The 24,946-nt window shown below is 37.9% G+C and overlaps 1 protein-coding gene across 2 annotated transcripts in view; it reads left to right on the top strand.

Annotated features, from left to right (window-relative positions):
• DFFB (DNA fragmentation factor subunit beta) overlaps window positions 1-18,625 on the top strand; it is a 28,673-nt gene extending 10,048 nt beyond the window's left edge. The window contains exons 3-7 of one of the 2 annotated variants that reach the window (XM_051988724.1): window positions 2,008-2,196; window positions 4,392-4,471; window positions 7,459-7,629; window positions 13,638-13,738; window positions 18,106-18,625. In XM_051988724.1, the coding sequence (XP_051844684.1) occupies window positions 2,008-2,196; window positions 4,392-4,471; window positions 7,459-7,629; window positions 13,638-13,738; window positions 18,106-18,340 (776 nt within the window). In that variant the 3' untranslated portion in view covers window positions 18,341-18,625. The remainder of the gene's footprint in view (window positions 1-2,007; window positions 2,197-4,391; window positions 4,472-7,458; window positions 7,630-13,637; window positions 13,739-18,105) is intronic. The other variant, XM_051988723.1, reaches the window with a different exon arrangement.
• The last annotated feature ends 6,321 nt before the right edge of the window (window positions 18,626-24,946 follow it).

Below are 24,946 nucleotides of genomic sequence, written 5' to 3'. Positions count from 1 at the left end.
ATACTTAATACTTCCTAGCTGTGTGACCCTGGGCAAATCACTTAACCCCAACTGCCTCAGCAAAAAAAAAAAAAAAAAAAAAAAAAAAAAGAAAAAAGAAAAGAAAACAGGAAAGATTTTGATCAGGCCTAAGGAAGATGGGAGGCATTGGGAGGTTAGGATCTATTTCCTGGAGAGCTGGTATAGCTTCGTTTCTGCAAGGTAGAAACCTTGGTATTGTGTCAGTGGAATCAGTAGTGCTCAGAAATGGGGTGCAGGATTCTTGTGGTCATTTCATCTGTAAGTGGGGATAATAATAGCACCTATTTCCTAGGGTTGGGAAGATAAATGAGACAGCATTTGTAAAATGCTTTGCAGACTTCAAAACATTATATAAATACTTTTTTGTTGATCTGGTTTTTAGTTATTTCCAACTTTTCATGACCCCAGTCGGGTTTTCTTGGCAAAGATACTAGATTGGTGTGCTATTTCCTTCTCTAGCTTATTTTATAGATGAGGAAACTGAGACAAATAGGGTTAAATGGCTTGCCCAGGATCACACAGCTAGTGAGTATGTGACACCAGATTTGAATTCATTTTTTCCTGACTCCTGGCCTGGAAGTTATCCACTGTGTCACCTTGCTGTCCTATGTAAATGCTATTATTCTGTGATTTCATCTATAAATGTGTTCAGACCATAGACCCAGCATGTGTCACTGCCTGCTGGGAATTTGTGTTGCATAATCTTATGTAATGCACTTAAAAAAATTCTGATGTTCAAAGGTTTTTGTTTATTTGTTTTTTTTTTTTTGTTATTCTAATTCTATTTTAAGTTTTATCAAAATCTTTTATTTTAACCTCAAGACATTTCTTGACATGCCTTCCTTCACTGAATCATCACTTCAAAAACAAAGCACAAACAACAACAACTTTAAACTAAGGAAATCGTTGAACCAGATTATCGTAGTATAATACAAGGAGCTTTGATTCAGAAGTCAGAGAATCTGGATTCAAATCTCTGTACACCTGTGTGATCTTAGTCAAGCCTCTTAAACTCCCTTGGGTTTAGTTTTCTTCATTTGTCAATGAGGGGTTGGACTAGCTGGTCACTGAAAGCCCTTTCACCTCTAATTCTATGTTCCTGTGACCAATCAGTAGCAAGACCACATTGGATAGCAAATGTAACATTCTGCTTCTATATCCTCTCCCTTATCTCTTTCCTGAGAGGAGGATGGCATGATTTATAACTTATTCTTTCTGATCCTAAGATTGTTACTTAAAGGCTGTCTTATGGTATTATTTTTGGTTATTGTTATTGTAGCATTCTTTTTCTGCTTTCTTCACTCTGGATCTGTTTGCTCAGATCTACTCTGGGATTGTTTAAAGGGTTCAAAGTCCATTAAACAGGTTGTTGTCTTTATCTAGTTGAGGAGGCATCTGAAGGCAAGGTTTGCTTCCTTCCACTTAAATCCAGTAAGATGCTGGAAGCCAAAACTGGCCTCTGTTTATTCTCAGGACCCAAACCACTTCCCCATGAAAAGGTGGCTAGAATAGAAAGGCGAATGTACCATTTGCATTAAATGAGACTAATAATTTCTACCTCTCAGAAGTTTGGGAGGCTTAATTATTTGTAAAACAGGCTCTTGAAGAACTTTTGGGATGGTGGATGTGGAGAAAGTATAGCATCCCATGAAAGCAGCAATAAAAGCTAATGGTTCCTGTCATGTACCAGAGTTAGCTTTTCCACATTGTGCCTTTCAAAGTAGCTCATTTGGGTGGATGAGAAACTGTAGTTAATTTCAGGATAAGAATATAATGAAGAAAATTACTTTCCTCTCCTCTCAAATGCGAGCGTTTCTATGGGAATCTGGGGTTCTAAAACGACAGCTCTGATTTCCTGAAATACAGATGTCTTGAAAGTACTAAAAGCCTTTTTGGATCTCATTTTGGCCTTCTTGGGTGAGTCTGGAATGGATGTCCTTATAAGTTCCCTGTGCATTGCTGTTTGTTTTTCCTTCTTGGCGGCAGATATCAGCGACATCCATCGCTTTCTCACCATATTCTACAAACCACAGGCAGACGTCATTCAAGCGGCTCAGAAACTGCTCTCTGATGAGCGGGCTCCCTTGAGGCAGAAGCTTCTTGCCGACTTTCTTCACAACGTTAATGAAAACATCCAGGCAGAAAGCCGAGAGGAGGATGGGCCGTGGTTTGAAGGCATGTTCTGGATTATTGCTCCCTCAGAGGGCTGGTTTATTAACTATCGTGTGATTTGGAGGTGAAAAGTATTCCCTGAGCCAGGAAGTTGGGTCCTGCCTCTATTATATAAGCAAACTGAACCAAGAAGAGATCAGTGTGTAGAACTTGTGGTTCAAGGAAAAGGGTGCTGGATTTGGAGTTGATCTAATTTTAAAACTTGGATCTGCCAACTTGCTAGCTGGGTGACCTCGGAGAAATCAATTTGTCCCTCAATTTCCTGATCCATAAAAGGAGGGGTGACACTTGATGCCTTTTCAGGTCAGAGCTCATTTGGGCTGCCCTCCTCCCAAATTGGGCTCAGAACCATGGACAGAATGTTCACAGTAACTGAGCTTGTTTAATTCGTTGGAGATCTTATAAAAGTCATTTTTTTCTTTCTACTTCTCCCCTTGGTTGGTTTCCAGATATAAGGGCTCATATGAAAACATGAAGTTAAGAGGCAGTGTGGGAGCTATAATTGATCTGGAATCAGAAGGTTCAGATCTCCTGATCTATCTGGTGACTTTGGGCAAGTTATTTAACAGTTTTTGAGGCTTGCTTGGCTCATCTGTAAAGTGAGGGGATGGGACTATTTAGCCTTTAAAATTCCTTCCATCTCCAAACTTGTGATTAAAATATATAATAGGATCTCTGATTTTATATTTCATCAGCATGGGAAGTCTTCTTAGTGCAGATTGCCATACTTGTTTATTTCTCAGATTAGTCTTAGGTATCATCCAGAGGGGTGATGGGATCATTATGAGGGCAGAGAGGAACTTTTAATTGAACACTTCATTATATATATAAGCAAACTGAGGCTCAGGGGCATCAAGTGGCTTGACTGTGGTCACACAACTAGTAGATGTAAGGGGAAGAATTTCAACCTGGTTCTCTCTAACTCCAAATTCAGCATTCTTTCTGTGTTGCCTGTATAAGCATATATGTATCCCCTGAATAATGTTCTTATTGGGAAAATGAAGCTAGAGACCTGAAGATCTAAGTGCGTGTGTTGTGTGCGTGTGTGTGTGTGTGTATGTATGTGTGTGTGGTTGTGTATACCTAATTCTCTTGCTTTCCAGTAGTTGAACATTTTTGTGGATGGTGATATTTTTGTGTGTGCTAATGGCCCAGAGACCTATTATGATGTTCTTTTAAGAATGGCATTCTCGGGGCAGCTAGATGGCACAGTGAATAGAGCACTGAGTTCAAATCCAGCCTCAGATACTTATGACCCTGGGCAAGTCACTTAACCCCAAATGCCACAGCAAAAAAAAAAAAAATAAATAAATAAATAAAAAATAAAAAATAAATTGCATTCTTTGCTACTAAGCTAGCTGTAAGGGATTCTGCATCATATTCTGCATCACTTTTGAGTCAGAGTTCCTCTGATGTGACTTTGGGCAAGTCTAATAATAATAATATGAACACAACAACAAACAGTTATATAAATATTGTATGTATATACATGCATGTATGTTATATAAATGTATACATGTATCTATATTGTATATATGTGTGTAACAACTATTGTGAAAATATATGTATGTGTGTATGTGTATAATAAACCATTATGTAAATATATATTTACATATATATCTATATCTATATATATATGTACATACACACACATACACATATTGATATGCATTGCTTACTATTTGTCAGGTTTAGTACTTACAAATAATACCTAATTTAATCCTGACAACAGCCCTGGGAGGTAGGTACTATTATTTCCCTCAATTTACAGATGAGGCTAATAGTCTTAAGTGACTTGCCTACAGTCATACAACTAATAAGTGTCTGAGGCTCAATTTGAACTCAGGTTTTCTAGACTCCAGGCCTGGTGCTCTGTGCACTGTCTCACCTAGCTCCCTCAGGTCCTTAGTTTTCTCATCTGAAAAAGAAAGGGAACTAGGTAGACTCTAAAATCCTTTCTGGGTCTAAATTTAGGATCTTATAATCTTATTTCTTAAAATTCAAGCCGTGTGTCAGGATGCAGCCTTAGAAGTCTTGGCTAAGAAAAACCCATGAGAATAAACATTTTGGTCAATAATCGGTCCTTGCAATCTGAATCCATGGTAGGCTTCTGATAAGCATCCTCATCTTTTGCCATTAGGAAAGCTCTTTGTGGCCTTTTGGTGTGTTCCAAGTTGGTCTCCTCTCTTTCCTTTCAGGCTTGGAGTCTCGATTCAGGAATAAGTCTAGCTATTTGAGGTACAGCTGTGAGAGCCGCATCCGGAGTTATCTGAAAGAGGTGAGTGGGGGTTCAAAGCTGTCCAGGTCACTCTAGTGGTGTTTCTGGGCCACACGGGAAAGATTTCACGCCAAGAGATTCCCGTCTCTGGGATTGCTTCCCACGGACTTGAGTCCTGCTTTTGGCTAGGTGCTCAGCTGACTCTTCCCCTACAGCTTTGAGGATGATGAGAAAGAACGCTTGCCCTCCATTATTTTGGAACCTCAGTCTGGAACAGTGGTAGGAATGCTGCCTCTAGAGTCAGAAGGTCTGGGATCAGATCTTTGACTCTTGTTACCTCCTTGGCTTTGGATAAATAACTTAACTTCCCCGATTCTCAGTTTCCTTCTCTGTAAAATGAGACGGTTGGACTCGACAGCTATCTATGGTGCTATGGAGCAGTGGAAAATCAGACCCAAAGGGAAAAAATCATGAAAAGAAAAAGCAAACAAACAAGGCAAAAATAGTGTGCTTCAATTTGCATAATTCTCCCTCTGGATGCAGATGGCATTTGGAATTGTCTTGGGTCATTGCATTGCTGAGAAGATCTAAGTCTATCAGAGTTAATCATCACATAATCTTGTTACTGTGTAGTAATGTGTTCCTGGTTCTGCTCACTTCATTCAACATCAGTTCATGTGAGTCTTTCCAGCTTTTCTGAAATCAACTTGCTGATCATTTCTTTTGGAACAATAATTAAATATTTTATTTATATACCTATTTTATATACCCTTATATCAGGGGTCATGTAAAAATTTCTCAGGTGAAAAGGGGTCACAGTTCAAACCAGTTCCAATTGTTCAATAATAAAGAGAGCCATCTACACTCAGAGAATGGACTATGGGAACCAAGTGTGGACCACAACTTAGCATTTTCATTCTTTCTGTTATTGTTTGCTTGCATTTTTGTTTTCCTTTTCAGGTTGTTTTTTTTTTTTTTTTCCTTCTAGATCTGATTTTTCTTGTGCAACAAGATAACTGTATAGATATGTTTACATATATTGGATTTAACATATAATTTAACATATTTAACATGTATTGAACTATCTGTCATCTAGAGGAGGGGGTAGGAAGAAGGAGGGGAAAAGTTAGAACAGAAGGTTTTGCAAGGATCAATGTTGAAAAAATTACCCGTGCCTATGTTTTGTAAATAAAAAGATATAATAATAATAATAATAGGGTTGCAAGTGGAAAAAGTTTTAAGAAGCCCTGCTCTATAATTTCCTTCGGACTTGAAGAAAAGTGAGGGCAAAGTAGTGGGGACATTTTCATAGAGTTTTTAAGTAATAATTCCTCATGCTCAGGGCTTTTTAAGTGTCAGGACAGATTTTGCATCATTTTTAGTGGTGGAAAAATGTTACGTTGACTCTGCTTCTCCTGACCTGCCATTCACCGAGAAAATGACAGCTGGTGCTATTGTTTCCAAGGGGCCAGAATCTCACTTTTCTCTTCCCGCCTCTTCCCATCCATTCTTCCCTGGCTGCACATTACATCTGTGTTCTTCTGTAGCACTGAAGAATAATACATTACCTGCAACATAACAGGTGCATAGGACAGCTGTGGGCATATCGCCCCTTTGTCTGGGTCAAACCCAATCAAAGCATCTGTCGATGAAAACCTGAACCCTCAAAGGACTTTCAGGTTGATGATGTGTACGTGTCTTGCTTGAACTTAGCCTAATAGAAAGGCATTGTGATGTTCCCATGGAGAGCAGGGCCTGTCAGTAACCTGAATAGATACCTTAAGAAATGAGTATGCAAGTGGAAGGTCCTGGACTTTATTCTTATTTTTACTTTTGAAAGCTTAGGCTTATTGATTCGATTGTCTTGCCTCCTGCATCTGTTTCCTTGTCATTTACACCGCAGATATCCTAATTCATTGTCACTCTTGCCTAAACTTTTAGAAGAGCCTTCACATGGATCTTCCTGCATCGGTCCTCTCCAATTCAACCTCCAATTCCCAAAGTGATATTCCCAAGGATTAGCTCTGATTGTGTCACTCCACTGCTCAACAAGCTACAGATACTCCCTATTTCCTCTCCAGGAGAGAACAGAACTCTTCTGTTTGTTATTTAAAGCTCCTTTGACCCTTTCCTTTCCTTCCAGACTAATTATATATATTTTCATTCCTCCTTAGTGCTATTAAAGTCAAATTGATTTATTATTTTTTCCTATAAATGACATTTGGAGCTGCTAGATGGCACCATAGTACATAGAACTCTCTGGTTCTGAACTCATCTTCCTAAGTTCAAATCCAGCCTCAGACATTTACTTACTGTATGACTCTGAGCAAATCATTTAATTCTGTCTGTCTCAGTTTCCTCATCTGTCAAATGAGCTAACCATTGTAGTAGATCCCCAAATAAGATCATAAAGAGTCAGACATGACTGGACAACAATAAATATTTTACATTTCCAACCTCCATATTCAGAATATGCCCCTGTCTCACCTAAACCTCTAATACTCCATAGTTTCTCTAGGCTCAGTTCATAGGCAGTCTCCTTTGAAAGGCCTTCCTTGATTATCTTTCCACCTCCCCTGGTTAATGCCAATTTTCTGTGAATTATTTTATGTCTGTTTACCTAATTGGCACATCCTTGAAACTTCAGTCTGACATTTAAGAAAAATTGGATTGTATCTGTCATTTTATTGAAGTCAGAAATTCTCAGTTAGAAAATTCCTTTCCCCAATGTCCTTTCTGTGTAACTTTATAGTCTTAGAAAGTTTCCCCGGCTAACTTGCTCAGGGTCATATAATCGTTCTAGCCAGACCTTGAAATCAGCTCTTGTAATGATGAAACCATTCTTTATTCCTATGTCCCAGATACCTCTTACCCCCAGGTACCTCTTACCTTATGGCTAATAAATGTATATTGATCATTTGGAAGCTGGGATACTTCATCAGACCTACTTGGAAAACATGTTCCATTGAACCATCTGGCAGATGGAAACAAAGGATCTGTATCACATCTTGTATTACTGATCCTCTGGGTTTCCTTTCTTCTTATAGGTGAGTGCCTATGCGTCCACCCTCGATCCCAAGCCTCGAGCAGAATATCTGAAAATCATTGACCGTATGTGTGAGAAACTGAAATCGGTACGCTACAATGGCAGTTACTTTGATAGGAAAGACAAAGGGAAAGAGCGTCTTTGTACATCAGAAGGATGGTTCTCTTGTCAGGTGAGTGTGGGGCATTCACTAAAGAGTGAACAGCTATTGTTTGTGACCCTAACCTCAGGACCTCAGCCTGCTTTTATCTTGAAGGGCCCTTGAAGGGTTTTAGGGAACCATATTGGGAAGTATATGGAAGGTATTAGCTTTTTAGTTAAAAGGAGGCTTTTTGCATCCTCCCCTTTCCTATTTAGAATTCCAGAATCTCAGAGATAAAAGGGATCTCAGAAGCCATCTAGTCTAAGCTGCAACTATGAGATTCTTTCCTACAACACTCCCAACAAGTGGTCATCCAATCATCAGTGGGCCTGAATTGGTGAGTTTCCTAAATAAAGAGAGAACTGGTGTTAAATAGCGGTTTGATTGTTATAAATTCTAAATACCAGGCAAAGGAGTTTGCATGGATGGGAGAGAAAAAAAGAGCTCATGGTTCTTTAAGGCAACTGGGTAGTATTGCCAATGTAGACCCAATCTAATATCCTATAACAGAATGATTAATGGGTTTGGAAAGGAAGTATTTAGGATGATAGATTTTGAGGTAGGACAAACCCTACCATCACCCGATAAAGAGAAGGTACATTGGTTAGAAAAAAAATTTCCTAACTGGGAATTTTTGATTTCAATAAAATGACAGAAATCAATCCAATTTTCTTAACTATCAGACTTCAAGGATACACCAATTAGGTAAATCGACATAGAATAATTCACAGAAAAATAAGGTTATCTGATCGAATTCTTTCATTTTACAGTTGACACCAAAGCCCCGAAAAGGGCCCGATCTCTATAGTGAATGAGTGGCAGGGCTGGAATTGAAACTTAGTTCCTCTGATTCTAATTCTAGTTTTCTTTATTCTTTCCCTTTCTATGGCATGCTCCAGGGATCTGTCCTTGGCCCTGTTGTGTTCAACATAGTTTAAAAATTCATTGTTATCTTTTGTTTGCGTGGTATATATCAGCTTCCTCTCCAGATCTCTCCATCTCCCCTCGCCTGCTCAGTGAGCCTTTGTTATAAAGAATAAAAAAGAGGAAATAAAACAAACAAACGGACAGCTCAGCAAAGCATACTCAACACTGCTTGTTCAATATATTTATCAGTTACTCAGGTGGAGATAAGAGATGCTTGCTTATCATTGTGGCAGATGGCACAAAGCTGGGAGCCTTAATTATTACATCAAATGATGCCATCAGCATCCAAAAAGATCTCAACAGGTTAGAACAGTGGGTCAAATCTAAGGGGACTCCTGTTCAATAAAGACAAATGTCAAGAAATTAAAAAAAAAAAACAAACTCAAAATAAGACTGTACAAGGAATGGACAGGAAAGGTGTGTCTAGGCAACAGTTCACATCAACAAGATGTAAGGGTATAAGTGGACTACACATGGGTCAGGAATGTGCTCCAGCAGTGAACTTTGCCTGTGTTAACAGGATCAGAGCCAGAGCAATGCATCCCTCATAATTCTAGTGACTTCCTTTGAGATTACCCCAGATTGATCCTGTCTGCTTTGTTTGTACATAATTGTTTGCCTGTTGTCTTTCCCATTAGATTGTGAATTCCTTGAGACTGTTGTTTGCCTTTCTTTGTACCCCCGGCAATTAGCATAGTGTCTGGAATATAGTAGATGTTTGATAAGTGCCTATTGTATAGCTTTGCTATTCTCTGTCTTAAACAGATGGCATTTGGAGCCACATCTTAGTCAGGATATTGGCAAATTGGAAGATCTTAGTAAGTTTATTGACAAACTGGAGCATATTAGTAAGGATATTAACAAACTGGAACATCTTTAGAAGGAGAGTGACAAACATTTTAGCCACTATGTGGACAAATTGGAGGATCTTAGTAAGGATATTGACAAACTGGAGCATATTAGTAACAATATTGAAGACCTGGAGCATTTTTAGAAGGATATTGGCAAACATCTTAGGAAGGATATTGACAAACTGGAGCATCTTATGGAGAATATTGACAAACTGAGGCTTGACCAGGATAGTGAGGGTTCTGAAAATCATGTTATAGAAGAAGTTTCAGGTTAAGTGGGATTAAGATGATTTTTTTTTTCAAAATAAGAAAAACAAAATAAAAAAAACCTGATAATTAAAGCTGTATAAAAATGTGTAGGTAGTGATCTGTCAAACTTGAAATAGAGGCTAGATGACTAATAAAGCTATCAAAAAAAATTGTATTGAGGATCTACTATAAGCCGGGCACTATGCAGGGAACTCATTGAAACCAAAGAAACAATTCTTTCCTTTGAGAAATTTAATATCCAAAAGGGTAAACAAAGTTAGGGATAGATACACAGTAAATCTCTAGCATTGGGAAGGGGAATTAGAAACAGTTTCATGTTAAAGGGACTATTTGAAGTCACTTGAAGAGAACTAGGGATTCTAATATACAAAGGGGAGGATAGAATGAATTTCAGACTGAATACAGCCAGTCCAAAGTCATGGAAATGGGAAAGGGAGCATCTCATTAGAGTAAGACCATTTATTGGAGAGATTATAAAAAGGATTCTTCTTCCATTATGAAATGGACTAACTGGATACCGAGTCCTTTGTGACTCAGATTCTATGACAGAAAGCTGTTTCTTTGTTTTATGGTTACTGCATGATAGCAAAAGTCATTTATATTGTTCTGAGCACCGCTAGGTGGAGCCATGGTGCATAAAGCACTGAGTTTAGAATCCAGAGGATTTCCATTTAATTTCAAATCTGGTCTCAGACACTTATAGCTGTGTCAACTCGCTTTACCCTGTTTGCCTCAGTTTCCTCATTTGTAAAATGAGTTGGAGAAGGAAATGACAAACCTGTATCTCTGTCCAAAAAATCCCAAAGGGGATCATGAAATTGCAAATTGAACAAGACTAAAATGACTGAAATATAGTTCAGGAGTTCAAGCCGGGGTTTGGAATTGAGTATCAATAAAATCCCATCTAGATGTTGGGATCAGAAGCAATCCATGTACTAGAAATGTTGGCATTCTTTCCCATGTGGGTTAGAGTTATACTAATCATCTTGAACATAATTATAGAATATATTATATAGCTTCTGCCTGTTATTATATGTGTTATGGATTATTCATCATGTACAATTCTTCATGACCCCATTTGGGGTTTTCTTGGCAGAGTTGCTGCAGTGATTTGTCTATTTCTTTTTCCAGCTATTTTTACAGATGAGGAAATTGAGGCAAATGGGATTAAGTGACTTGCCCAGGGTCACACAATTAGTGTTTAAGATCAGATTTGAACTCAGGCCTTCCTGACTCCAGGCTCAGTTCACTATCTATTGTTCTGATGCAAACCCCACCTCCCCCATTTGTCTATCAATGTATGTATGTATGTATATATATATGAATACACATATATGTGTGCGTAAAATGTAATATTTTATTCTGTATCTGTCAAGACCTTGTAAAGTTGCTTGGGTTTGGTTGGAAAGGAAGTGATTCATATGCAAATCATCCACTTTCTCAGCCTCTTTCATTTTTCTTCTGCAGTAGGTCTGACAGATTTTGTCTGGCTTGGTGGTACAGGTCCTGGGGTTTTTGCTAATGCCTTGTCCCTGCTGGGGTGTGAATAGCAATTCAAATGGCACTTTTTGCCATTTATAAATTGCAAATTGAATTTCCAGCATAATCCACCTCCTGAAGCTGTGGCCTTCCTATTGTTTCTAAGTGGTTAGAGCAGCAGGTGGCTTGCTACTCAGTCTTCAGTCAGTGTCCAAGCAAGGAAAAGGGCATTAAAGACTTCCTGCTGCAAAAGTGTCTTTGGACAGCCGGCGGTTTTTCTCATCTTTTTTTTTTTTTTTTTTTTAAATGTAGATGATTGTAAATAGCTCTTACCACAAAGACATCTTTCCTGTAGTTTAACAGAGTGTTTACTGGGAAGGTAGCATGTCAAAAGAGCTAGTCTTGAATTCAGGAAGATATAAGTCCTACCTTTGACATTGGCTGAGTGACTCTGGGTAACTTGTTTAACCTCATATTGTCCCTGGGTCACTCTAAAGCTGTTAAATTGTAAAGAGGGTTTCAATCTACATTGGTAGAGGGAATGCCCTCACTCTAGAGTTCTTTCTGCCAAAGAAATCAGAGGCCCTAATCCCTTGCCTTTTGTACAAAGCTGAGGTATTAAGAAGAGTTTGGATGTGTATCTGAGGAGGGAGTGACTATATTGGAATTCCCTCTTTTGATGAACTCACAAGTCTGGAGCACAAAGCACTGTTTTATAATTCTGATGATCAGGGCCATAGAAGATGGAAAAAGTAAAGATCTGGGGGAAATCAAAGAGGGCTTCATGGAGGGGGGTGGGACTTGGGGCTGAATTTGGATGAGCCAAGGAGCAAAGGAGAATGATCTAGGGGAAGAAGAAGTGCACAAAAGCATGGGAACTGCAAGGAAGATAATGTGTTTTAAGATTTTGACTCTTTTTTTGTCATCACCATCTGTGTCCATCAGTGCCTACCAACTTAAAGATAGGAAGAGAAAGGTAAATGGATGGAGAGATGTTTAAATGGATAGGTGGATGGATAGATGGATAGGTAGGTGGGGAGAGAAAGAGAGAAGAGAAAAAAGAGGAGAGGAGAGGAGTGAAAAGGAGAGGAGAAAGAGAGAAAGAAAAGAAGAGAAAAGGAGAGGAGAGAATTAAAGATCAAGAAAGAGAGAGAATGAGAGAAAGAGAAGAGAGAAAAGGAGAAAGAGAAGAGGAAAGGAAAGAAGAGAATGTATGTGAGAGAGAGGGAGCGAGGGAGGAGGGAGACATACACAAGTCCCAATTAGTATGAACAGTGGATTCTCTGAAATAGTTGCAATATTTTGGTTATTTAGTATTATTCTCATTACCTATTTCCATTGGGTTCAGACCAATTACCATATTTTATACAATTAAAACTTCAAACAGTGTAAATTCAAGTACGTTTGACCACTTGTGGGGATTCATTATACAAACTAGTCATGATGTGACTGTGTAACATTTATTAATTTCTTACTGTGTGCTAGGCAGTATGCTAAAGGATGAGACTCACAAATAATTTTGAAGACAAGTTAGAATATAATAATGCATAATGCATGGGTCATTTCTACAGTTAGAATCATAGTAGGTGTTTTAATAGGATGCTTAATGATTAATTAAATTAGAAAGGAAGAGAACTTATTTTGTATAATCTGGAGCATAGAATTTAAGAAACTTTGTGGCTGGAGAATACATTCATTCATTCATTCATTTGTTCATTCATGCATTCATTTAATAAGCAGGCATTAAATGTGCTTGTTTTGTGCCAGGAGCCAGGCTAGAGTTTCAAAGACAAAAACAGAATATTTTCTGCCTTTAAGGAACTTAATTTATTTTACATGCCATATTTTAGCCTAGTTTTACAGATTTTGTATCCACCTAGATAGAAAGTGTGAGGGACACATATGAGCAAAAAATTTGTTAACCTGAGAGTGTTTATTAGGCACCTGCAATATTCCTAGAAAAGGCTGATGGTTTCTGAGCAAAATCTGTGAATTCTCTAGGCAGAGTTGGAGTTCCTGTGGTCCAGGGGGTTAGTGGTGCAAGGGTATATGGGAGGGAATCCTGGCAACAGAACTGACTGTTAATTAGAGACTAAAACCATCACCGGGTAGAGAGAACCGTTGGTGTTTTCTTTTGGTCTCAAAAACAGTTTTTCAAATTAATGAGATCCACTTCCAATTGGAAAAAGAAAAAGGAAAAAAACCAAACCAGACCCTTATAATATGCCCAGTCAAGCAAAAGAAATGAGCACATTGGCCATATCCAAAAATAGATCTCTTTTTCCACCTCTTAACTCCATTCCCTCTTAGTCAGGAGGTGATATTTAGCTTTTCAGCTTTTATTATTCTGAACTTATTTCCCCCCTCCATAGGATGCCATCTTCCATTTTGTCACAAAATCCTTTTGGGATAATAGGATTCATTTTTACAGAAATTTGTTTGATTTGCCCCCTTTGACAGAAGAGCAGCAAATTCACTGGATTTTAAAATACTTCCATTTTGCCATTTTAGGGTCCTTTCGATTTGGATGCTTGTTTGTCTACACACTCCATCAACCCCTACAGCAACCGAGAAAGTCGAATTCTCTTCAGCACATGGAACCTAGATCACAAGTAAGCAAAAAAGGAAGTAAAACCAGGAATCTTACGTACCATTCGTGTATCCAGAGCCAAGTGATCCATCCAAGAGAGCAGCATATCTGCCGTTAATAGGGATAGGGACTGGATGTGTGATTTCATTGATAATGGGAACTCCTTCTCCTTCTCCTAATGCCCTGCTGTCTTAGAGTGTTCCTCTTAGAGAGAAAAGTGACTTGCCCATGGTCAAATTATCCCCATGTGTCAGAAACAGGATTTGAACCTAAGTTAATTTGCTCCTTCAAGCCCAACTCTATTCTCTACACCAGTAGTGTCAAACTCAAATAGAAAAGATGATCACTCAGCCTTACATAAGGCCATATAGCAACTTCAAAAACTATATATTAATATCATTTATCTTCTATTGTGTTTAAAATTAATTTTAAATATTTTTGCTAAATATTTTTTAATTTTTCATCTGGTTGAGGTTACACCATGGACAGCATGTTTGGTATCTATGGACTTACTTTACACTGCTTCTGTTAATTAACTGTTAGAGTGTCATTTAATTTGTAGCAATTGATTATGGCAGCAAATCAAAGGATGGTGCAGAGATAGGGGGGCACCATGCTTGCAGACAAAAGACCTTAGTTTGAATCCTGGATGTGACACTATGGAACTATGTTGCTATGGACAAAATCTGGAAATAAGACAAGATTTGGGGGACATGGTAGTTTTCAAATATTTGAAATGCTATCCTGTGGAAGAGGGATGAAATTGTACTGTTTAGACTCAGAGGACAGATGTAGGAAGAATGACATGAAGTTATGGAAAGAGTGATTTGGGCTCAATTTCAGGAAAACAACTTTGTAATGATGAGAATTGTCCCAAAATTGAGGTAGAAAAGTGAGACAGTCTTTGACCTCAAGGAATTCATATTCTATTGTGAAAGGACAACACATGTACAGGCAAGTACAGATAAGACTATGTAATAAATGGGGCTGCTAGGTGGTGCCATAGTGAATATGACACTGGTCCTAGAGTCATGAAGACCTATAAAATGAGCTGGAAAAGGAGATGGCAAACTACAACAGTATCTTTGCCACCTGGAGTCATGAAGAGCCAGATATGAAATAACCGAACAACAATAAAGAAATATGAGCAAATAATAAAGCAGTACCTACTATGTTATGTGAATATCACAGACAACATGAGATAGTGAATAAAGAGCTAACTTTGAAGTCAAGATCTGGGGTCAAGTCTCATCTCTGGTCAATACCAATAGTGTGACCCTAGGCATATTACTTAATCCCTTAGTGCTTTAGGCTCTTCTTTAAGATGCTAAATTTTGAAGACAGAGCTGATTTGGGAGTTTTTATTACAAGTGAAATTATAAGGGGTCTCCTTGGAAACAGAAAACTGGGGAAAAAAGTTTTACATCCAAAAGTTCTGAGGAAGGACTTATTTCTAAAATAAAAGAAAACTGACTCAAATTTATAAGAATACAAGCCATTTTCCAATTGATAAATGGTCAAAGGATATGAACAGACAATTTTCACGTGAAATTAAAACCATTTTTAGTCATATGAAAAAATGCTCTAACTCACTATTGATCAGAGAAATGAAAATTAAGACAACTCTGAGGTACCACTACACACCTCTCAGATTGGCTAAGATGATAGGAAAAGGCAATGATAAATGTTGGAGGGGATATGGGAAAACTGGGACACTGATACATTATTGTGCAGTTGTAAACTGATCCCACCATCCTAAAGAACAATGTGCAATATGCTCAAACGGCTACCAAACTATGCATCTGCTTTGATCCAGCAGTGTCTCTACTGAGCCTGTATCCCAAAGAGATCATAAAAAAGGGAAAGGACCCACATGTACAAAAATGTTTGTAGCAGTCCTTTTTGTAGTGGCAAGGAACTGGAAACTGAGTGACTGCCCATCATTTGGGGAATGGTTGAATAAGTTATGGGGTATGAGCATAAATGAATATTATTGTTCAATAAGAAATGATCAGCAGGATGATTTCAGAGAGGCCTGGAGAGACTCACATGAATTTATGCTAAGTGAAGTGAGTAGAACTAGGAGAACATTGTATAAGGCAACATCAGGATTATAGGATGATCAATTATGATGGACGTGGCTCTTTTCAACAATGACATGATTCAGGCCTTTTCCAATGTCTTGTGATGGAGAGCCATCTACACCAGAGAGAGGATTGTGGGAACTGAGTATGGATCACAACATGGTATTTTCACCTTTGTTATTTTTTTGCTTTTTAAAAAAAATTTCTCCCCTTTTTTATCTGATTTTTCTTGTGCAGCATGGTAATTGTTGCACATATTTAACATAATATTGGATCACTTGCTGTCTAGGGGAGGAGGTTAGGGGGAAAGGAGGAAGAAAAACCTGGAACACAAGGTTTTGCAAGAGTGAGTGTTGAAAACTATTTTTGCATATGTTTTGAAAATAAAAAGCTATTATTAAAAAAAAAAACCCAAAACTAACAAACAAAAAACTCCCTTTAGCCTTATCATTTGTGCCAGGAACTGGGCTACAGAAGTAAAAAAGGAAGAGAAGGAAACAAGCATTTGATAAGTACTTATTAGGCATCAGAAGCATTGAGTGACACAGTGTTTAGAGAACTGGATAAAGATTTTCCCTTCCCTTCTCTTTCCTTGCCCTTCTCATTGTGCTAAACATTTTAAAAATATCTCAAAAATAAAAATGAAGCAGTTCTTAGATCTTTCTCTTTTTTTTTTTTACATTTAATTTTTACTTTCTCTCAATTACATATAAACAAAAAAAGTTAACATTTATGTTTACACATTTTTAGTTTCAAATTCCCTCCCTCCCTTCTGTTCTCCCTCTTTCTTGAGAAGGCAAGCAATTTGATAGGAATTATATATGTGCAGCCATACAAACTTTTTCTGCATTAGTCCTGTTGCAAAAGAAAATACATACCAAAACCCCAAGCATGATAAAATTTAAAAATTATGCTTCACTCAGCATTCAGACTCCATCAGTTATTTCTCTGGATATGGAGAGCATTTTTCATCATAAATGTTTTAGAATGTTCTGGAGCATTACATTGCTGAGAACAGCTAAGTCATTCACAGTTGATCATCTTATAATATTATTTCTGTATACAATGTTCTGCTGGTTCCTTTTGTTTTTTACTTTGTATCAGTTCATGTAAATCTTCACAGGTTTTTCTGTTCGTTTTCTACATCACAGTAGTATTCCATTACATTTATATACCACAGCTTGTTCAGCCATTCCCCAGTTGATGGGCATCCTCTGAATTTCTACTTCTTTACTACCATAAAAAGAGTCGATATAGACACTTTTGTACATATAAGTCCTTTTCCTTTTTTTTTTTTTCCTTTTTGATCTCTTTAGTGTACAGACCTAATAATGGCATTTGTAGATCAAAGAGTATGCACAATTGTATAGCCCTTTGGGCATAGTATCAAATTGTTCTCTGGAATGGCTGGATCAGTTCACAACTCCACCAACAGTGCAGTTATGTCCTTGTTTTTCTACATCCTTTATAGCACTTGTCGTTTTCTTTTTAATGTCATATTAGCCAATATGATAGGTGTGAGATGGTACCTCAGAACAGTTTTAATTTGCTGTCATTTTTCTTTTGTGTCATATTAGCCAATCTGATAGGTGTGATAGTACTTCAGAGCAGTTTTAATTTGCATTTTTGAAATAGTGATTTTTTTTTATGTCACTATAGATGGCTTGAAAACTTATGAAAACTGTTCATATCCTTTGATCATTTATCAATTTTGGGAAAAGACTTGTATTCTTATACATTTATCTCAGTTCCTTATATATTTGAGAAATGAGGCCATAATCAAAGAAACCTGCTGTAAAATCCCCTTTCCCCCAGTTTCCTGCTTTCCTCCTAATCTTGATTGCATAGGCTTTGTAGTTTTGATGATTATTGCTTTGTAATACAGTTTGAGATCTGGTACTATTGTCACCTTTATATTTTTTTTTTTTCATTGATTTCCTTGATAGCCATGACCTTTTATTATCTTTTCCAGCTCTACAAAATATTGTTTTGGGGTAATTTGCTCCACATCCTTCTTAATATGGAATAAACAAAAATACAAATTCATTTTGGGCTTGTGAAAAAAAGAGCATTAGAAATTGGAGGGTCAGGGAAGGGAGGAGCCAGAAAATACCTTAGGAAATAGTACCTGAGCTATGTTTTGAAGGAAGGACTTGCTAAAAATGAATGTGGTTTGATATGTTTGTTGGTTCTTAAATGAATAAGTTAAAAAAAATTGTAATTAATTTTTTTTTTTTTTTTTTGGTTAGAAGAGGGAAGTTGTCCATTTTCTGAGAGCCAATAATTTTCTCATTTTCTCTTGCAGAATTGAAAAGAAACGCACCATCGTGCCCACCTTGGCTGAAGCTATTGCTGAGCAAAATGGGAGAGAAGTAGACTGGGAATATTTCTATAGCCTGCTTTTTACTTCCAGTAACCTCAAATTGGTGCATATTGCCTGCCATAAGAAAAGTTGTCATAACCTCAGCTGTGATGAAACCAGGATTTATAAATCCAAGAAGCAGGTTGTCAGGAAACGTGCTGCCCGCCGACGTCGGTGACCTTTCTTCCATTGCTTTCCTAGGTTTTAGAGGCAGAAGGGGACTTGGAGAACACCTGCTCCATTCCCCTTGTCTTACAGAAGAAAAAACAGGTTCAAATAGGGGAAGAAGCAAGTATTTATTAAGTGCCTACTGTGTGCCATTCTCTGTCCTAGTGCTGGGGATGGCTACAAAGACAAAAATGGAATATTTTCTACCCTCAGTGAGCTTGCATTTATCAGAAGAAACAATATGTGTACATAAAATGATGTAAAAAATAAATTTCTGTTTGGGCGGAAGAATTAATAGCAGGGGACATGAGCAAAGTCTTCCTAGGAGATGACAAATGAAGGGCTTAGAGCTGAAGCTAGGGATTCTGAAGGATGGTGGTAAGGAAAGAGTACAGTCTAGGCCCAGGGGACAATCAGTGGAAAGTCAGGCAATCTACCTCATCTGCTGGTGCCTTAGTGCAGGACTTCTATAAAGGTGCTACTTTCTGCCTCTCTCTCTGGCTAATTTCAAGGATAAAAATGTCCATTGTGCCCAATTCTCTGTGACCCAATTTGGGTTTTCGAGGCAAAGATGCTAAAATGGTTTCCTCATTTTACACATGAAGAAATTAAGACAGACAGAGTGAAGTGACTAGTCTTGAGTCACACAGCCAGTAAAGTGTTGAACTCAAGAGGACTCATCTTCCTGACTATAGGTCCGTCCACTGTACCATTGAGCTGCCACGTCTCTCTGTACGTGTATGTATGTGCCCACACAAATATCCAATCAGAGTGACCCGGAAGATTGGTTCAAGTCTTCCCTTTGACACATCCTAGCTTTGGAACCCTCAGAGGGTGACTTAACTAATGCTCTAAGCAACCCTCTTAATGGCTGAGAAGGTGCAGACTTGCTTCTTCAGAAGGAAGCTTCTTGAGTCCCCTGTACCAAAGGAACAATATTGACCCTCTATTTCTCTGTCTCTTTGTCTCTAGACCTATATAGCTATGAAGTAGTTCTAGATAATTTTTTCCTGCAGTTTCCCAATTTCTGTGGATTTCTAGGTCTTTCCCCTTGGTTATGTTGTTAGTTCTGCTATTAGAAAACAGATTGTTGGGTGCTCAGCAGGAAATAAGTTTCTAGCTATGAGAAAATGGCATTCTGTGAACTAAGAAACTTTCTTCCTCTATAATTTATCCAGTATTTTGTTGACTCAAATCATACTTTTCATACTAAAAAAATAGTAATCCTTGCTTTTTATAATTCTAGCTTGTGGGATGGAGGTTATTGAACAGGCATATTGGGTCTCAAAACCATTGGGGGATATAATTCTGTTTTGAAAACCTTACACATGAACTCACACCAGTCTATAAGTGGACTGATGGTGGTGGTAGAGGAGTGTGTGAGTGTGAATGAGTATATCAGGCAGGGGGAGCTAGGAGACGCTCAAGAAGGGACTTGACATGTTTTTTGGTCATGAATTACTGATTTTGAAGTGGTGGATTAGAGAGTGAATTTTAATTTTAAATTAAAGTTTGTTTTTTCTGTGCCAAAATTACCTATTATTTGAGAAGATAAGGCAGCTTAGCACATTCCTGGCACTGTGGTTTATTCCTGCACATTTCTTTATTTTCCTACCCCACCAGCTTTACTGAATCCTACTTTGCTCACCAGCTATCTTCCTATAGTCTCCTTCCCTTGTCAGCTACACTCCTTGAAAAAGCTATCTACATTTGATGTCTCCCATCCATTCACACTCTTCCAAACCTTCAGTCTTGTTTCTCTCCAAAGTTCTCTCAACTTTTTTTCACTCTCCATCCTTTATAACCTCTAACACTGGGGACACCTGGTCCAGGATACTCTTTCCTCTCTCCGTTTTCATGACTCCTGCCCTCTTGGCTGCCTTCTTATCTATTTGACCACCTCAAGTCACACCCCCTGCTCTGGGTGTGCCCTGCAGCTCAGTCTGGGCGCTTTCTCTCGATAATGTATCATTGGGCATCGAGGTGGCAATGCAGTGGACGGGCTCCTGGGTCCGATCTCAAACACTGACTAATTGGATGAACCTGGGCAAGTCACTCTCAGCTTCCTCCTCTCTCAAATGAGTTGAAGGAGGACATGACAAACCACTAGTACTTTTGCCAAGAAAACTCCAGATGGGATAATGGCAGTTGGACACGACTGAAAAATGACTGAAACCATATCAGTTGGTGATCTCATCGGCTCCAAGATTCAATTACATCTTTATACAGATGAAACCCAGATCTGTTTATCCAGCCCTAGTATCATCAGTTGTATTTTACATTTCAAACTGGATGTCCCATAAGTAGTGAAATGTCAACATTACCAAAGTACTGTTCATTTTCACTTCAGCTCTGTCATCTCTCCCTAATATTTAAAATTTAAAATATTAAAAATATTTACCTATTGCTATTTTTTAAAAAAATATACATTTTTTAATCAGAAAAAATATTTTTCTTCCTGTCTCTAAATTGAGAATGAAACAAAACAAAACACAAAACAAAATTCCTGGTATAAATAGGTATAGTTAAAGAAAACAACTCTCCACATTGCCCCATATCTAAAAATACGTGTCTCATTCTGTATTCTTGAGTCATCTCTGTCAGGATGTGGGAAGCATGTTTCATCATTAGTCTTTTGGAATTGTGGCTGTTGATTACACTCTTCAGAGTTTCTAATTCCTTAGAAGTTGTCTGTCATTATTCTCCTGGTGCTGATCACTTCACTCTGCATCAGTTCATGTAAGGCTCCATTGGCTTTTCTAAAAAATGTCTGCTCCTTTCTTATGATGCACAGTAGTAGTCCTTTTCCTTTATATACCAAAACTTTTTCAGCCACTCCTCATTTTATGGGTGTCCTCTCAAATTCCCATTCCAGGCTACCTCAAAAAGAGCTGTATTTTTGTATTCTTAAAAGTTTAGTTTTTGTAGTCTTAAGAGGTTTTTTGGCTTTTTTTGGTAGTCTTAAGACTTTTGCCCAGAGAGAGGACTGTGGGAACTTTGTGTGGATCACAACATAGTGTTTTCACCCTTTTTATTATTTGCTTGCATTTTGTTTTATTTCTCATTTCTTTCTTTTTTGATATGATTTTTCTTGTGCAGCATATGTATAGAAGAACTGCACTTGGTTAACATATATTGGATTACTTGCTGTCTAAGGGAGGGAATGGGGGAACAGAGGGAAAAATCTGGAACACAGGATTTTGTAAGAGTGAATGCTGAAAATTATCCATATATATTTTTTGAAAATAAAAAGCTTTAATTAAAAAAAAAGTTTAGTTTGCTTAAGATGAATCAATCCCTTAGAATCTACCTTCTAATTCTCTCTCCCCTTTCAGGATGCTATTGCATCTTTTTTGCTTTGCCTTTTTGTTCTAAGAGATCTGGACAGTTCTTTATAAAATTTCTCGAAAGATATATCTAGGATCTTGTTTGGTCATGGCATTCAGGTAGCATAATAGTTCCTAATCAATCTGTTTTTGCTATGAGATATTATTTTTCTTTAACAGACTTTGTTTTAAAATTTTGGTTGCCTGATGAAGTTATTGGCTTCTCTTGCATCCATTCTGTTCTAATTTTTAAGGAATTTATTGCTTGGCCACGGTTTTGAATTTCTTGTGCCATGCTTTTAATTCCTTTTCCATTTGTTTTCTTCCAGTTTTCATTTTTTTTTCAGTTTTTTTCCTCTAGCACTCTCATTTCATTGACAAAAACATTTTAAAAGATCTTTTCAAAACACTTTATGTCTTCTAAGAATTCTAGTTGAATTTGTACTCGTGTTCTGTTTTTGAGATTTTACTTGTATAGTTTTGAAGTCATTCTCTCTTTTTCTGGATTTGTGTCTTGAGCATCCCTGGCACCATAGTAGCTTTTTATGGTGTTTGTTTCCAGTCTGAGTTGGTTCTATTGTTACTTTCTTGAGATTTGGGAATTGTGTAATTTTGTTATCTCAGAGATAGCTCAGATGGGAAATTTGTTAAGTTTTCAATTCTCCTAAAGTGGTCTGATTCAGGATGTGTTTGATTGCTTTTCCTCTGGCCTGCATGCTACATGTTCCTGATCTGGGTTTGGGTCTGAGTAGAATAGAGTGCTACAGGACTTGGCTCCTAACACCAGCTAGGAGTTTTGCTGGTTTAGAGTGACAATTACAGGTTTCCCTTTGGAATGGGATTCCTGCCTTAAGTATTCCTCTGCAGGCTTCAAACTGGGCTAAAGGCTAGAACTGAAACCTGTTCTGCCCTGAACTATATTGCTGATGGATATGTTCCTCTTTTGGACCTGCTGTTCTTGTTACAAAGCTCGGGAGCTGTGTGTGTGTGTGTGTGTGTGTGTGTGTGTGTGTGTGTGTGAAAGAGACAGAGACAGAGACAGGGAGCAGATCCTTCCTTAGTCTATCTTGTATCTATGCCCAGAGCTGGACAGATAGGTGACAATATCTCCAGTTACCACTTGCCCATGTTGAGATGACTCAGTATAAGTCAGGGACCTCCTCTTACCTTCTCTGGTTGTCAGACTACTCTATGCTCTGGGTAAGATCCCATCCCCACTGTTGGCAGGGACAGGGGGAGTCTGCTGTACTTCTTCCTTTTACTTTGCTTCTCCCTATTCTTACCCATTACTGCTGAGGGCCCCACCATCTTCTAGTCATCTAGGTTCAAATCCTTGGTGTCATTTTCACTTTCCTATCTTGCTTAGCCATATATTCACTTAGTTGTTAAATCTTGTAATTTCCCTACATCTCTCCTATACCTCTCTTCCCATTCACACAGCCACCACCCTAATTCAGGCCCTCTCATTACCTCACCTGTACTATTGTCGTAGCCTTCTAAATTGTTTTTCCTAGCTCAAGTCTTTCCATACTTGTATCCATCCTTTACTCAGTGATTTCCTTAAAGCAGGACTGGGGAACCCTATAGCGGGCTATACAAAATTATCAACTTACAGAACTCAAGCATGGGGAGATTACTGTACTTAGCTTTCAGCTCTTCATCACCAGCTGTTGACTTAGTAAATGATGTCAGTATGCTTCCCTAAATTGTTACTCTTCCTACCTCAATATACTCCAGTGGTTCTCTAGGATCTCTAGGAATAAAAAATCCCTTAGCATTGACTGTTTTTGACACCTTGACCCTTCTCCAGTCATCTTGTGTTGTTCTCTCTACAAACCATATAGTCCTGTCATTCTGGTCTCAACATTTCATTGTTCCTATTCTCGTTCTTCTGTACACCTGGAATGCTCTCCATCTCAACTTCTCTTAGAATTTCTGCCTTCTACTCAGCTCAAGGATCACCTCCCTATAGTGGGCTTTTCTGGTCTAGGTTATGTATGTTATTTCCCCTATTAGAACTTTAGGAGAAACATTGATAAGCTATGGAGAATCTAGAAGGGGGTAAGCAGAAGGTTGAAGTTCTCAGTTCCATGGCATGAGGTCTGTTTACAGAAATGGGGATGCTTAGCCAGGAGAAAAAACAATTCAGGGTGCTTGATAGCTGTCTTCAAGTACTTGAAAGATTGTCTTATGAAAAATGGATTGGACATGTCCTTTTTGGCTCTAGTGGATAGAACTATAGGCACGGATGTAACTGCCAAAGAGCCAAATTCAGGGATGATGTCAGCAAAAAACTTCCTAATGAGAAGAGCTACTGCAAAGTAAAATATATCCATTTTCTTGGATACTACTGTGCAACATAATGTTTCATTCTTTTGTGGTCTTCAAGCTAAAACAGAGGACCACATTTCAAGTAGCTGGACATCAAGGTCCCTTCCAGCTCTGAAATTCTGTGACTTAAATATCAGTAGCAACAGGGAATCTGGAAACTGTAAACAAATGAAATTGAGACAATCAGTAACTTCAAATTTTAACAAAACTGACATGAATTAACAGAGGCATGAAAACTTGCCAATTGATATTCTATTGTATCCAGCCTGAATACTGGACTAACAAAGTAACTAAACCAGATCAAGAAGTGTTGATGAGATTCAATCCTCTCATTTTAAAAATGGAAAAGTGATTTGCCCAGGATGAACTAATCAAATATGAAAACTCCTACTATGTGGTAGGTGCTGGGGGTACAAATATGAATGAGACAATCCCCACTCACAAAGAATATACTTCTAATAGGGAAAACATAACATATATATATATATATATATATATATATATATATATATATATATTATATATATATATATATATATATATATATATATGGCACAGCTTGCATTCTAATACAGATCCATGGACTCTAAAGGAGGCAGAATGATGAAGTGATGAAAATTCTAATCTTGGTGAGGGGAAAAGACAGGTTCAAGTTCTATTCCTGTCTAATGGTGACATTTTTAATATTTGTGTGACTGCAAATTATTGTTAAACCAGTTTTTTTTTTTTAAGAAAATAATTAAGAGTATCTCTCTAATCCTTGTTTTGAGAATCAGGTGAAATTAGGTATTGAAGATGTGTCACAAACCTTAAAGCACTACTGATGTCATCTATTATTTCACTAAAGATACATACCATTAAGGAAAAAAACCAGTACAAGCTGGATCAGCCTGCTTTGACAGCCTGAGTCCTTTGGCAGTTATGTCATCTGACATTGCTTTTTCAAGTTTGGTAACACA

This window comes from Antechinus flavipes, chromosome 3 (genome assembly GCF_016432865.1).
Source record: "Antechinus flavipes isolate AdamAnt ecotype Samford, QLD, Australia chromosome 3, AdamAnt_v2, whole genome shotgun sequence".
NCBI lineage: Eukaryota > Metazoa > Chordata > Mammalia > Dasyuromorphia > Dasyuridae > Antechinus > Antechinus flavipes.
Note: the sequence above shows the minus strand (reverse complement) of the source record. Positions and strands in the feature narration are given on the sequence as shown.